This window comes from Malania oleifera, chromosome 7 (assembly GCF_029873635.1).
Source record: "Malania oleifera isolate guangnan ecotype guangnan chromosome 7, ASM2987363v1, whole genome shotgun sequence".
Lineage (NCBI taxonomy): Eukaryota > Viridiplantae > Streptophyta > Magnoliopsida > Santalales > Ximeniaceae > Malania > Malania oleifera.
Genome location: NC_080423.1, coordinates 70,075,989 through 70,089,599, shown reverse-complemented (window position 1 = coordinate 70,089,599; position 13,611 = coordinate 70,075,989). Strand labels below are relative to the sequence as shown.

At 35.6% G+C, this 13,611-nt stretch overlaps 1 protein-coding gene across 1 annotated transcript; it reads left to right on the top strand.

Moving 5' to 3' along the window:
- The first annotated feature begins 273 nt into the window (after positions 1 to 273).
- On the top strand, positions 274 to 4,559 carry LOC131159777 (protein NRT1/ PTR FAMILY 3.1-like). The gene is made up of 4 exons (XM_058114944.1): positions 274 to 571; positions 2,016 to 2,233; positions 2,383 to 2,942; positions 3,402 to 4,559. Exons 1-4 carry the CDS (start codon positions 445 to 447, stop codon positions 4,348 to 4,350), a joined length of 1,854 nt encoding a protein of 617 aa, XP_057970927.1. The 5' UTR covers positions 274 to 444; the 3' UTR covers positions 4,351 to 4,559.
- Positions 4,560 to 13,611: the final 9,052 nt, after the last annotated feature.

The following is a 13,611-nucleotide window of genomic DNA, read 5'->3' as shown; positions in this document are numbered from 1 at the left end:
TAAACACCATTATAATAAAACATTAGCTAATTTTCAGATTAAATGTAAATACCCTAAACTCTTCTTTATGTTTTCTACAGTTATTTTTCAAAATAAATATAAAATTTTAGGAAAAGCCATGATGCTCAAAGATAATAATAATAATAATAATAATAAATGCAGCAGAGCATCTATAGAAATGACAAATAGCTAGTAATGACAAGAACGACATGGAGAGAAGCAGTGGGTGGGATAAGAAAACAGACATCACATGCCGGCAGTGAACTCATCTGGGTGCGTCCCAGCTCCACAATACACCCCCCCCCCCCCCCCCCCCCCCACTATTATTATTATTATTATTATTATTTTGTTTTATTGTCTTCTTGCCCGTCTACGGTTGCCCATAAATATCTAAGCCCCTTCGATGCTCCCTTTATTCCAGTGCACCACCACCGGCCACTACAGATGGCTTCCCTCACTACAACCACCACCACCACCAGCACGGGTCCGGATGGAGAAGACCACTCCCACAAGATGAAGAAGCGGCCGCAGAAGCAGCTTGGAGGCATCAAAGCCATACCGTTCATCCTGGGTCAGTTTATTAATCAATTATTTATACATACATATATATATATATATATACAAACACACATATTCTCCTTGCTTGTTTCTTCCATCAAACATCAATTATTTCCATACTTTGGATCATTTTGATTTTCACACTCAAGCTCATATTTAAGTGAATAGTGTAAATCAATCACTTTATATATAATTAATTTTAAGTTTAAAAATATTGAATCTATATAATCTTAAATTAGGTACTGTTAAACAAATAAATTAATATTGATTTAAAGTTTTTATTAATTTATTTTAAAATTATTTTCATTAATTATATATATATATATATATTAATTAAGATGGTATAGTTTTTGAAATAATTATTTTGTCCCTCTTGCTTTGTCGTATATATTTTCTTTGTAAAAATCAAACGTGCTACAGAAATTGAAAGATCTGGAAGATCTAAGTAGGTGTGGGTGGCGCCATGCTGATTGGCTTTTTCACTGGGACGTAGGCAGGTGCCCTGGCTGTGTTTCTCCACACTCTATATTTGACCTCGTTTTTAACAATTAATTAAAGTAATTTAATTAAATACTTTGTCCTCTCCTTTTATTTTATATTTTTAGATTTTTAAAGCTATAGACTTAAATTTTTTATATGAAAGTTTTAATTTCTTACCCTTGAAGTGTCTCTTTTTAGTCTTAGTGGAGAACAATTGCCGAACCTTCTATTGATGTTTCTAAAGTTGTCTATATATTCTATGTAATTTATTTCAATATCTATATTTTAATTTCATGGATGCTATTCTTATCATGAATAACTATCTTTCTAATTTTACATGGTCACATAAAATATTTAATGTTGCATTAAAAATAATAGTTTGTTTTATTTTTCTGATAATTTTAAATTTTTAATTAAATTTTATGTGTTATAAATGTTAAAATTGAGAGAAAAAAAAGGTTTTCATATTTACGAATTACTGCCATGTTCTAATATTTTTATACAAATTATAAATATTAATAAAAGTTATTATTTTTCTGAGCATATTTTGCCTACAAACACGCAATAATTTGTAAAGAACAATTAATTTTATAAATGGAAAAAGTCAAAATAAGACGAATGAAGTAATTATAAAATAAATAAATAAAAACATATTATGTGAGTATCTTAGATGTACAATGGCTAATAAATTTATAAGAAAAATTCCTAGTAGAACACGGTCCACCTTCTATTTTTAAACCTAAAATTTCCGATTTGAAAATCTCAAATTTTAATTATTAAACTTCATAAATATATTATCTCTAGCTAATGACTTGTATCACTTTTTTTTTTTTTTTTTATTCAACCAATAACAGTGTTTAAGTGTATTTAAAAAAAATAAAAAATGGACACTGCAATACCAATTCCCATTTAAGCTCTAATTATTTATATAAATAAATAAACGAAAAATGAATCGTATGGGTATGGGTGGATGACAGCAAATGAAGTATGCGACAGATTTGCAACGGCGGGGTTCCATGCCAACATGATAACGTACTTGACGCAAGAGCTGAACATGCCGCTGGTCAAGGCCTCCAATACCCTCACCAACTTCGGCGGCACTTCCAGCTTCACCTCCCTCATCGGAGCCCTCATCGCCGATTCCTTCGCCGGCCGTTTCTACACCATCCTTGCCGGCTCCATCTTCTACCAATTGGTCTCTCTCTCTCTCTCTCTCTCTCTCTCTCTCTCTCATTAATCAATTAAGAATTTTATTTTACTCTTAATTGGTCATTTTAGGATCACTGATAAGAAGTGAAAAAAAAATCCCCCGTGTCTGAGACCAAAGCATTTCCTGTTTAACAGGGACTCGTGAGTATCACCACATCAGCAGTGCTGCCATCGCTTCGCCCTCCGCCGTGCCCAACTCAGGAGAACTGCAAGGATGCCTCAGCCCTGCAGCTATGGGTCCTCTACATCTCTCTCCTGCTCACGTCAATCGGGACCGGCGGCATTAGACCTTGTGTTGTTACATTCGCTGCGGACCAACTCGACATGAGCAAATCCAAGGTTGAGGCAAGGAGGTGGAACTATTTCAATTGGTACTATTTTTGCATGGGAATAGCAACTCTAACCGCCGTAACTGTTGTAGTTTACATCCAAGATAACGTTGGTTGGGGTTGGGGTCTAGGCATTCCAACCATAGCCATGGCTTTGTCTATTGTAGTCTTCATCATAGGCTCTCCTCTTTATCGGAGGTTAAAACCAGGGGGGAGTCCTTTGGTGAGACTAGCTCAAGTAGTTGTTGCTGCTGCAAAGAAGAGGAAAGAAACTGCACCAGCAGATCCAGATCTCTTGTATGAAAATAGGGAGCTTGATGCTGCCATTACTACCAATGGGAAGCTTCTACACACAGATCAGTTCAAGTAAGCTACACTAAACGCTTAAATTAGTGCTAAAACCAAGAATACAAATTTAATTTTCATGGTAAATACTAATAAGGCGTGCATGGAAACAACCTCATTGACTTAATTTGTTAGTGATCTCGAATGGCTGCTCAACTGAATATCCAATAGCACATTTATAGATTGCCTCTTAAAAAAACGTAAAACGAACTTTCAAATGAAAATAGTTGCTAGGGATATTGTACCCAACGAAATGATTTTCAGAATCATTTCCACATTAGAAGGGTTTTATTTAATTAAAAAGAATGAAATTGACAAGCCGAAAAAAAAGGCAAGTTCTAATGAAGTTTGTTGTAATTCAGAAGTTTTGCCTAAGAATGTCCCCTCAGTCAGTTTGCCGATTACATGAACAATCAAGTTATAAATTGGGAATGTAGCAGGGCACATCTTCAGTAACTTACACATTGTTCTGTCTTGAAGATGGTTTGATAAAGCTGCTATAATATCGGGTGGGGAGACAGCAAATTCAAAGTCGCCAGATCTGTGGAGGCTTGCAACGGTCCATCGGGTTGAGGAACTAAAATCCATCATCCGGATGTTGCCCATCTGGGCAGCTTCAATTTTACATGTCACTGCATCATCACATCAGGGCAGCTTCGTAATACAACAAGCACGCTCTATGGATCGCCACTTGTCTTCCTCATTCCAAATTTCTCCGGCCAACTTGTCCATTTTCAGCATTCTAACCATGCTAATTGGTCTTGTTCTATATGAGCGCCTATTTGTCCCCTTTGCTCGCCGATTCACGGGAAAGCCCTCTGGCATCTCGTGTTTGCAAAGAATGGGAATAGGTTTCATGGTCAACATTCTTGCTACCATTGTTGCCTCATTGGTAGAGATCAAGCGGAAAGCAGCAGCAGCAAAGCACAACTTACTTGACAAACCAAAAGCCATAATCCCCATTAGCGTGTTTTGGTTGGTTCCCCAGTATAGCCTCCATGGGATAGCTGAAGTTTTCATGTCTGTTGGGCACTTGGAGTTTCTTTATGACCAATCACCGGAAAGCATGAGAAGCACGGCAGCAGCACTTTATTGGATTGCAATAGCAGCAGGAAATTATCTGGGAACCTTGTTGGTATCACTAGTTCATCAGTATTCTGGCAAGCAGAGTAATAATTGGTTACCAGATAGGAACTTAAATAAGGGAAGATTGGAATACTATTATTTGCTAGTTAGTGGAATACAAGTATTAAATCTGGTATACTATGTAGTCTGTGCCTCGCTGTATACTTACAAGCCACTGGAGGAGTCGACAGAAAGTAGCGAGGAAGACGCGGATTTAGCTAAACTCCCACCGAACCCATCAGTTGCTCTTATTGGGGATGAAGAGGTAGAGCTTGCAAGGAATGGGAAATTTCAGAATCCTTAACAAATGTAGTTACTGGTAGTGTGTCATATATATACATATATATATATATATATATATATATATTATAGTAATTTTTGCAACTTTAGGCCAGTCGCCTGCAAATTAAGTTCTGGCATTTCCTTATTGTTATATGGTATATCATCAATAATTGCAGGTAAAATGCAACGGTTAACCAACTTGATTAAATATGCAAAAAATCATTATTAATAGCTTTGCATGCAACTTTATATTTATATATATATATATATATATATACCCCACCTGATTTTTAGATTTTTATGCGAGTGGGGGAACAAGAAAAGTATATATATATATATATATATATATATATATATATGTATTATATACTATTTCTTTTTGTACCTCTTAAAAAACGAATAGAAGGCCTGACCTTGAGTTTAGTGCCTTATCAGGGGTCCCAAGGGTGGGTCATGGCTGGAGTTCTCATGATAATAAAAAAGGAAAAATAAAAAAAAGAAAAAGAAAAAAGAAAAGTGTATGGAGCTTAGAACACAAGGAAAGAAGCATTTGAAGGGAGACAACAGACAAGACATTTTGAAAATATATAAAAATGCATCGTATTTCAGCGTGTTATCTTCACACATGCCACCGAAAAAATTAATGCATGATACTTTGGCTGGGGACCACCAGAAAATTACTTTGGAACAATCCTGACACATTATCTCCAAAGAATAATTTTCAATCTCTTTTGTGGAGTAAAAAAAATTATATTTATGTAAATAAGGGAGAAATTTAATATAATTTAATATTTTATTTTATACAAATTCAAAATGTGTTTGATTGAGTATGCTATTGTACTTTTTTTTTCTTTTTACATTTTTACGGCACTTTTAAAGTTTTCAAGTTTTTTAGCCCATGATAGTTATAAATCTTTTGTAATTTCAATTTTGGAACCTGACATAAATAGTATGTTCAAAATTTTGAACTTTCTACATATTTGACATCATAGAGGATAGTAGGGGTGTACAAAATTTGTCGAAAATCCAATAACTAGACCGAAATCAAACCATTTGAAGCTTCGGTTCAATTTTTCGGTTTCAATTTTGAATTTATAAAAAATCGATTTTCAGTTTCGATTTGACTTAAAAACCGAACCATAAAAATTGAAAATTGATTATAATGTTAAAATAATTACTTTTAATTCTACACATATGTATCGGCATGTTTTTAAATTCCATCTTTGCGGGGTCTTTAGTTTTGCTTAAATTGAAATAGTTTTTGCATATTTCTGATTTGGCATTATTCAATATGTCGTTTTAATCTTTTAAATGACCAGTTATAATATATTTGTGTGCTTTATTGCTATATCATTCAAACAGTTAAAAATTTTTATGCACATATATATACTAAAAAGGGGAGAGTTTTTCACAAAAGAGGGGAGTTCTCTTTGCTAAGTCTGTTTTAAATGATAAAATTATTTTATACTTAACCTAACCCTTTTTGCTTATGCCAAAAGGGGGAGAATTTTTATGAACAAAATGTTTATGACCAAAAGGGAGGAATTTCTTGAGGGCAAATAACATAGGGGCAAATTTTCGAGCCTGTGCTTGAATGCTAAAATTAAATGCATGATCATTTGTAATGTCTTCTTTCGTGAGAATGCCTGAACTTTACTGTTATATTCTGTACACATACTGTTGGGGGGAGCCTTTTCAAGCTGTACCCATTTTGCTCTTACGTGTTTGTCATAAAAAAGGGAGAGATTGTTGGCTTTTTGAGTCCGATGTCTGTTTTGATGCTAACAAACACAAGTGTTTCTTATGTGTGTGTTTAAATGTTGAACAGGTATAATTCAAGTCACACATAAGATCAAGAGAACATGGAAGTCAAGACAGGACTTAAAGTTCAAATCTAGCGTATTCCATGATGTCAAATAGCAAAGGAGAAGAAGAAGACATAATATTTCTTTTGTAATTGCATTTATTTTTATTATTTAGTCTGTAATAGTGCATGCATCTGCATGATATGGTTATTTGTTTAGACAGGACCATAGATTGACCATAGGGAGTCACAGGATCGTAGACTGACCTTAGGGTTGGTCGACCGACGCCAGATTTTTAGGGTTAGCTCAAAGATCATAGACTGACTTTAGGTCCCTAAATATCACATGAAAACTCCACTACAACTTATAAGTTATAATTATGTGAACAGGGATGACTTCAAATGAAAATTAGGACTTAAATGCATACTTTAAGTGTGTTCGTTCGACCGACCTGAACCTTCATAGAAGCTTTGATCGACCGAACCTTCCAGGATCAACGGTTAACTATTCGTTCGACCACTTTTAAAATGACCTTGCACCACACGGATGACCGAACTGACACGTGGGTGATTCCCAATGGTCTAGTTGACCGAACCTCTAGTTGAAATATGACCTAGTCAACCGAACCTTTGAATTTGTCAACTGAACATATCCTCGTCGACTAAATCTCGGAGTGTTCAAAATCACCTTAATCTGGTTGACCAAACCCTTAGTTCAAAAATGCCACGGTTGAGCGAACATAGTTATCTGGTCGAGCAAACCTCAAATATGGTCGACCAAAACTCTCGAGTTGAAATTTTTTAAAAGTGCTAAAACGTCTTTATCTTTTAATTAAAATTTTCCAAAATATCAAGCGTGTCCCCAATGGTCATAATTTTTTTTAAAAAATCTATAAATACCCTAGCATAATTCCAAATTAGCAACTTTGATTAGCTCCAAGTTCTCTCTAAACTCTTTGTTAATCAAAGTTCCCCCAAACCATTTTTATCTCAAAAAATCTCTTCTTTAGGGCAAACTTTTTTAAATTAAACTCTCTAACTCTCTTTCCATTCATTCATTTCAAAATCATTTTGTAAGAGAGCATATTTGTTTTGGGCAATTATTTTTGCATTCACGTGTTATACTCTCACATACTATTTATTTTTGAAAATTATTTTTGAGAATATAGCTTGGGTTTCTCCTGATTATTTTCATGATAAATATTTTCAAGAGAAATTATTTATTGTACAAATATTTTCTTAAACTTAAACTCCAAATTCTCCATGTAAGAAACCGACCTGAGAATTTCAGATTTAATAAATAACAAAAGTGTAAAAAGGTAAATTTAGCAGGCTTCATTGATGAAGCCATTGTTCTCGTCGCAGAAGGCCCTCATACTCTTTGTTGCCGAAATTCAGAGCCTTGTCGACGAAGAGATACCGAACGAGTTGTAAAATATTGGAATAGGGTTCATCGCTGAAGGAACCGGTTCGTTGATGAAATGTGTAGATGATTCGTCGACAAAGGCACTGCCTTGTCGACGAATTCGACCAGGTCAAAGGTCTATAAATAGGATATTTTGTTGCTTCATTGCTAAGAAACCTCAAAACCTCTCTCTCTCTCTCTCTAGAACTCGAATCCTCCCTCTCTCTCTTTCTAGGATTTCAGGTCATTTGTTATCAGAATCAACGATCTGATGTTACTACGTGGATCATGAGGAGAATCTCTATGTTTATAGTGGATCGAAAATTCATTTCGAGGATTTTTGGGTTTTGACCCAAAACCGAGGTAAGGGTCTGATTTCGTTTGTGTTTTGGTATATATGTAGTAGTAAGAATTATAGTGAAGTATAGTTCTTGGATGTTTAGGTTTTGGGAACTCGGTTCGTAGTTATGGAGCCATAGAGTTCGTGTTTTGGTTTTCGGGTTAAGGTAATGGGATTCTGTTTATATTAGTTATTTTTGAAATCGGAATTGGTAAACATGCAGTTTATGATCGTATGTATGTTTTGGCTACTTATTTGGGAAAATTTATTGGATGAAAATGCAGGATTTTTGAGTTACAGTTTTGGGAAAAATTGGGGGTTTCGGGTATCATCTCTATTTCTGTTGGAAAATCGTATGTTGTATAAAACTATAGTAATGAGATGACCGTACCTGTATTTGTATTAAACTATATTCTCGAATTGAAAATGATATGATTGTTGTATACTCAAATAAGTGTGGAATAAACTGTTGTATGTAAAATGTTCCAGGTTTTGTAAAATAGCTGTGGCGGCTAATTACTGTAAGATGATGGTTATAGGAATATGAGTTCCAAAATTGTGCCAGGTTTTGTGAAATTTGCCACATCTCGGCTAATTACCGTGGGCAAACGCCATGTCTTAGCTAAATACCATGGGCGAGAGTGTTTGACTCTATATCAGAGGGTGTTAAATATCGCATGTTTGTTTCGACTGGTCACTGATGGGTGTGAGTGGACACCGTATTAGCATGATATCGCTATGAGGCTTCGGTTATTGTAGGGCATCGGGTGCTTGAGTGTGACGACATTGACCATATGTTTGGTATCGTATGTATTGAAACTGGATTGTGAAAATACCGGAACTATATTGTGTTATGTTTTATGTTGAAATAACACTTGTATGTCACACACTGATATAACCTGCTTTCTTCCTTATTGAGAGGTGTCTCACCCCGAATATACAAATGTTTTTCAGGTCCTTCAAGTAGTTGAAACTAGCATCCTAGCGTTCGGGAGCGTGGGTGTCAGTTAGCTACGTAGAGTACTTGTGTAAGTACGAATTTTGTAGCCGGGTTGTCACTGTTAGGGTTTTTAGACACTCGGGGTATGTATTATATTTTGGGTCATAGACTCTAGTCATGTATAGACTCTAGTATGGTACATTGTATGTATTACAAAGAATATTTCCGCTGCGTATTTAGTGTGTATGGATATGTATGTGAATATGTATAGGGTGTACGTGTACCCCACAGGGTCGGACCCTCATTTAGTGTAGTATCATGTACATTTTAATTGATACAAAGATATGTTAGGTTACTAAATTCACACTTGGGGCCCATTTGTGGGTCCAGGGTGTGACAACTTGGTATCAGAGCAAAACCAGGTTGTAAGGTCTTGTAGACTTGGTTAGGCGTAGTTATGTGTACATACTAGAGTATAGGATGCAGGAAATGGGTAGAGTGGTCGAGGGTTGTCTTGTTGCTAGATGGGGACTCATTGGTCAATGATTGTGTTAACTGTGTATGATATAGGAATTCTAACCAATTCCTATAGAATGGAGCCCAAGGATAACAACTTGGAAAGTGGTTCCGAAGGGACTACGAGTGGTGAGTCTCCTTCTGTCCCTCGGGGTTTGACGAGGTAGGTTATGTGGGAGATCCGACGTAGTGTTAGGAGACGTGAGCACTCTCCTACTGCCACAGGTTGTACCATAGAGAGGTTCCCCCGCATGCACCCTTTGACGTTTACGGGAGGACCCAATCCGATAGTAGCAGAGAACTAGGTGCAGAAGACCGAGAAGATATTGGAAGTTCTGCACTGCACTGATTAGCTGGCGATTCTCTATTCTACCTTTTAGTTAGTAAGAGAAGTGGAAAGATGGTAGACGGCCATGAGTGTACTTAAGAAGTAGAGAGCTGATCAATCTAGTATGACTTGGATCCGTTTCAAGGAGGTATTTTGTTGGCCTTACAAGGCTTAAAATCTTCTTATTTTGTTTTGATGCTAAGAAAAAAGTGGAATTTAACATATTTGTGTGAGTAATGTTGTTTCAGGGCTCATATATGAGAAAGTAAGGTCAAAGTGCTCACAAGGATCAAATGAAAGCTTAAATGAGTCAAAGCATGGATTTAAAGATGATATATGAAACCTCGAAGAATATGAGCACATGAATGAGTTGTTGAAAGTCAAGGCATATTAAAGTCCAAAGAGCCAAGAAAGGAAAAGTGAGAAAACTCAAAGAATATGGAAGCTTGAAGAAAAGATGGACTCAATCCAAAGAAAAAACATGAAGACTCAAGAACCTAGAATGAGAAAAGTTTTAGAAGTTTTCATGTAAGTACTTTAAATGTTTAAAATATCGTTTGCAATATTTTGAAACTCTTAAGTTAACTTAGACCTAGATACTTTTTAAAATACCTGGAAAATATTTTTATAAGGTCAAAAATTATTTTAAAAAGGTTAGAGTCATTTTTTGGAATGAAAAGCATCAAAAAGAGTTTTTCCATTTGTTGTCAGTTTTTATACAATCGCATTGAGGTGAATGTTTATCTATAAAAGACTAATTATTTTAAAACGTCATCAACATGAAATTTGTAGGATTTTATCCTAGCTTTCATTTGACACCAAGAACACCTAATTTGGAGTTATATAGAAAAAGTTATGGCCAAAACATTGAAATGGGGTCACTGCTAACAGAGAACAAGACAAAACAGGCAAAGAGTTGCAGCAGCAAGTTCAGACGTCTGAACTTGCAACTTCAGACGATTGAACCTGTGACATCAGACGTCTAAACCTTGACTTCAGATGTCTGACTCTGTATCTAGTTCTATTTTAAAGGGGTTTACGGAACTTCAGATGATTGAACTCGAACCTTCAATCATTTGAACACTGTTCAACGGGAAAAAATTTAAAATCCTAATGTTTTAAAATATACCCGTTTGAGCTTCAAATTTTCTAAAAATTTGGGAAACTCTCTAAGGAAGCTTTTGAAACATGGAAACAAGTTTGAAAGCCTATAAATACATGGTTTTGTAAATCAAAACTCATCCAAGACTTGAAAAATCTGCTTGTAAAGCTGAAATGTAACGACCTGCTCCTTTTTTTTCACATATTTTTTTTTTTAAAATAAATTATCATCACATCATACATTCCAACTCAGTAGGTCACAATCCACCTGAGCCCATGGGCACCAGGGATATAACAAAACATACAGCAGAAGCCTACGCAGCAGAAAGTATAAAATCATATACAACTCATCATAATATGCATAACACATACCAGAGTCACTATAATCACTATCTCACAGTATATACATCTCAAAAATGAAATCTAGGGACAATCCCCACAAAACCTAACTGTCCCTACCAAAAACTTACCCTTCCAAAGAGGGCAAACAACTGATCTAGATCAGCGGGGCTTTTCCCACTCTCCTATCAGGGGCTTCTGAAAAATGTATAAGATTTAGGGGTGAGACACCTCTCAGTAAGGGAAATAAACTAATACCAGTGTGTGGCAACATGAGTATTCTGTGTTCTACATATACCATACATAACATATTCAATACTGTTTATCAAATATGGGAAAACATATGCATATCAACACATAGCAGAATATACTGCATTTTCATAAACATATCTCATCTCATACACTAATAATAACATAAAACAATCCTGGTAGGTTAGCTGGCTGTTGTCATGTATTACCCCCACATGACTGGGTTGTGTGGCCCGAAGGCTGGACCTGACAATGGTTGGCCGACCACTGCCAAGTCAAACAGTAGTCTGTAGGTCCGATGGGTCTACCCAGACTGGTCCGTACACCAGGGGCGATAACAGCACACTTCTTGAAAATAACCACATCGACCATCCAATCTCACACCACTCCGTACAGCGGCGTTAACATAGATATCATGATCACGAAGGCCATGGACACATAGCAACGGTACCGTGCAAGTGCTAGCCTAGACCAAGCCAACCAGGTTCTGATATCATATACATATACTAAAACCGTGATACATAAATATCTCATATCATTTATTTTCACATCAATCATATCATTTCACATATATATGTGTATCATGAAAATCATCGGCCCGTACGCCAGTATTACACATTTTAACATAGCACGGCCCGTACGCCGGCAAATCACATAGCACAGCCCATACACTGGCAAACCACATAGCACGGCCCGTACGCCGGCAAATCACATAGCACAGCCCATACACTGGCAAACCACATAGCACGGCCCGTACGCCGGCAAATCACATAGCACAGCCCGTACGCTGGCAAATCACATAGCACGACCCATACGCCGGCAAATCTCATCCACATAGCACGGCCCATACGCCGGCAAATCACATATACATATAAAAATATCTCGGCCCGTACGCCGGTTTTCCATCATAGAAATCCATATCGTCCCCATTAAAAAAAAAAACAGTATTTCACAACATTTTTATACTCATGCCACACTAAACAAATTTTCTACGTATTCAACATATAATCATTTAAACAGTATTTTCTAAATATAAATCATATATATAAATATATTTATTTTTCCTGAAACCAGATGCTATATATATATACATACATTTTCTCAAAACAAAACTAGCTTAGTTTATCCCCTTACTTGATTCCTGAAAAGCCCCTAAGAAAATCTTCCCCGTACCTACAAGGTTCTCAACTCAACACCCTGAAAATGAAAACTCGCAGAATTAAAGTTTAGTATTTTCGTACGTATAATATTTTTTATAACTACCACTAAGTCAAATTCGACTTAAAAAGTCTTACCTCAACTTAGGGATGATTCCTAACGATCCCAATCAATACCCTGGAACTGAAAATTTTCAGTATTAAAGTTCAGTATTTTTACGCGTATATCACTTTCTTCAACTGTCAAAAATCCAAATATTGAATATAAAGCCTTACCTTGGATTTGGGATGAAATCCAACTTCGTTTTCCTAACGATCCGTTCCGGCAGACTTGTAGAGAACTTCGCCAAGAGCGTCGTGGTGGCTTCGGTTTGTCGATCCGGCGTAAAACTAGCCCGGAATCGAAGAGAGAGAGTCGTAGGAGAGAGAGAGAGAGAGAGAGAGAGAGAGAGAGAGAGAGAGAGAGAGAGAGAGAGAGAGAATGAACTCACATCCACCAAAAATCCAATTAAATTTGGATTTTACCTTCAAAGCTTCTTAAAGAAGCTTGTGTTAATTTAATAATATATATATATATATATATAATAAACCTTAAGTAAAGTAAAGTAAAGTAAAGCTTCTTTAAGAAGCTTTCATACCTTTTATATATATATATATATACACACACACACACACATATATATATATATATATTTATATACATGCTTTAATATTTATATATATATATATATATTTGTTCCTTATCATATTGTTCATTTTACTTATTAATTTAATTAATTAATTTTATTTTATTATTTTATTATTATTATTATATATTTTTTTTCCGGTTACTACATGAAAGCACTCTTATTCTTCCAAAGCTCTCTTGCTCACTCATTGCAAATCTATTTTTATGAGATATTCTGAAGTGCTAATCCTTCCTCCTTTGAATTCCTACTGCTAATTCTCTTCTAGGAAGGATATTGGTGAATTCTACACTTGAACTTCATTGTATTTCATATTGATATTTTACATTCAAAGTATATAGTGCTGAAATTGTACTAACTTGCTCTTTGAGAGAGTATACTTGTATGCAAATCTTATCTTGTGTTTCTTATAGTTCTT

Bases quoted from the DNA above. Each gene is read 5' to 3' on its own strand.
- LOC131159777 (XM_058114944.1), top strand. From the start codon at position 445: ATGGCTTCCCTCACTACAACCACCACCACCACCAGCACGGGTCCGGAT. The intron at 572-2,015 runs GTCAGTTTATTA...GGTGGATGACAG, and splicing joins AGCCATACCGTTCATCCTGG to CAAATGAAGTATGCGACAGA. The intron at 2,234-2,382 runs GTCTCTCTCTCT...CCTGTTTAACAG, and splicing joins GCTCCATCTTCTACCAATTG to GGACTCGTGAGTATCACCAC.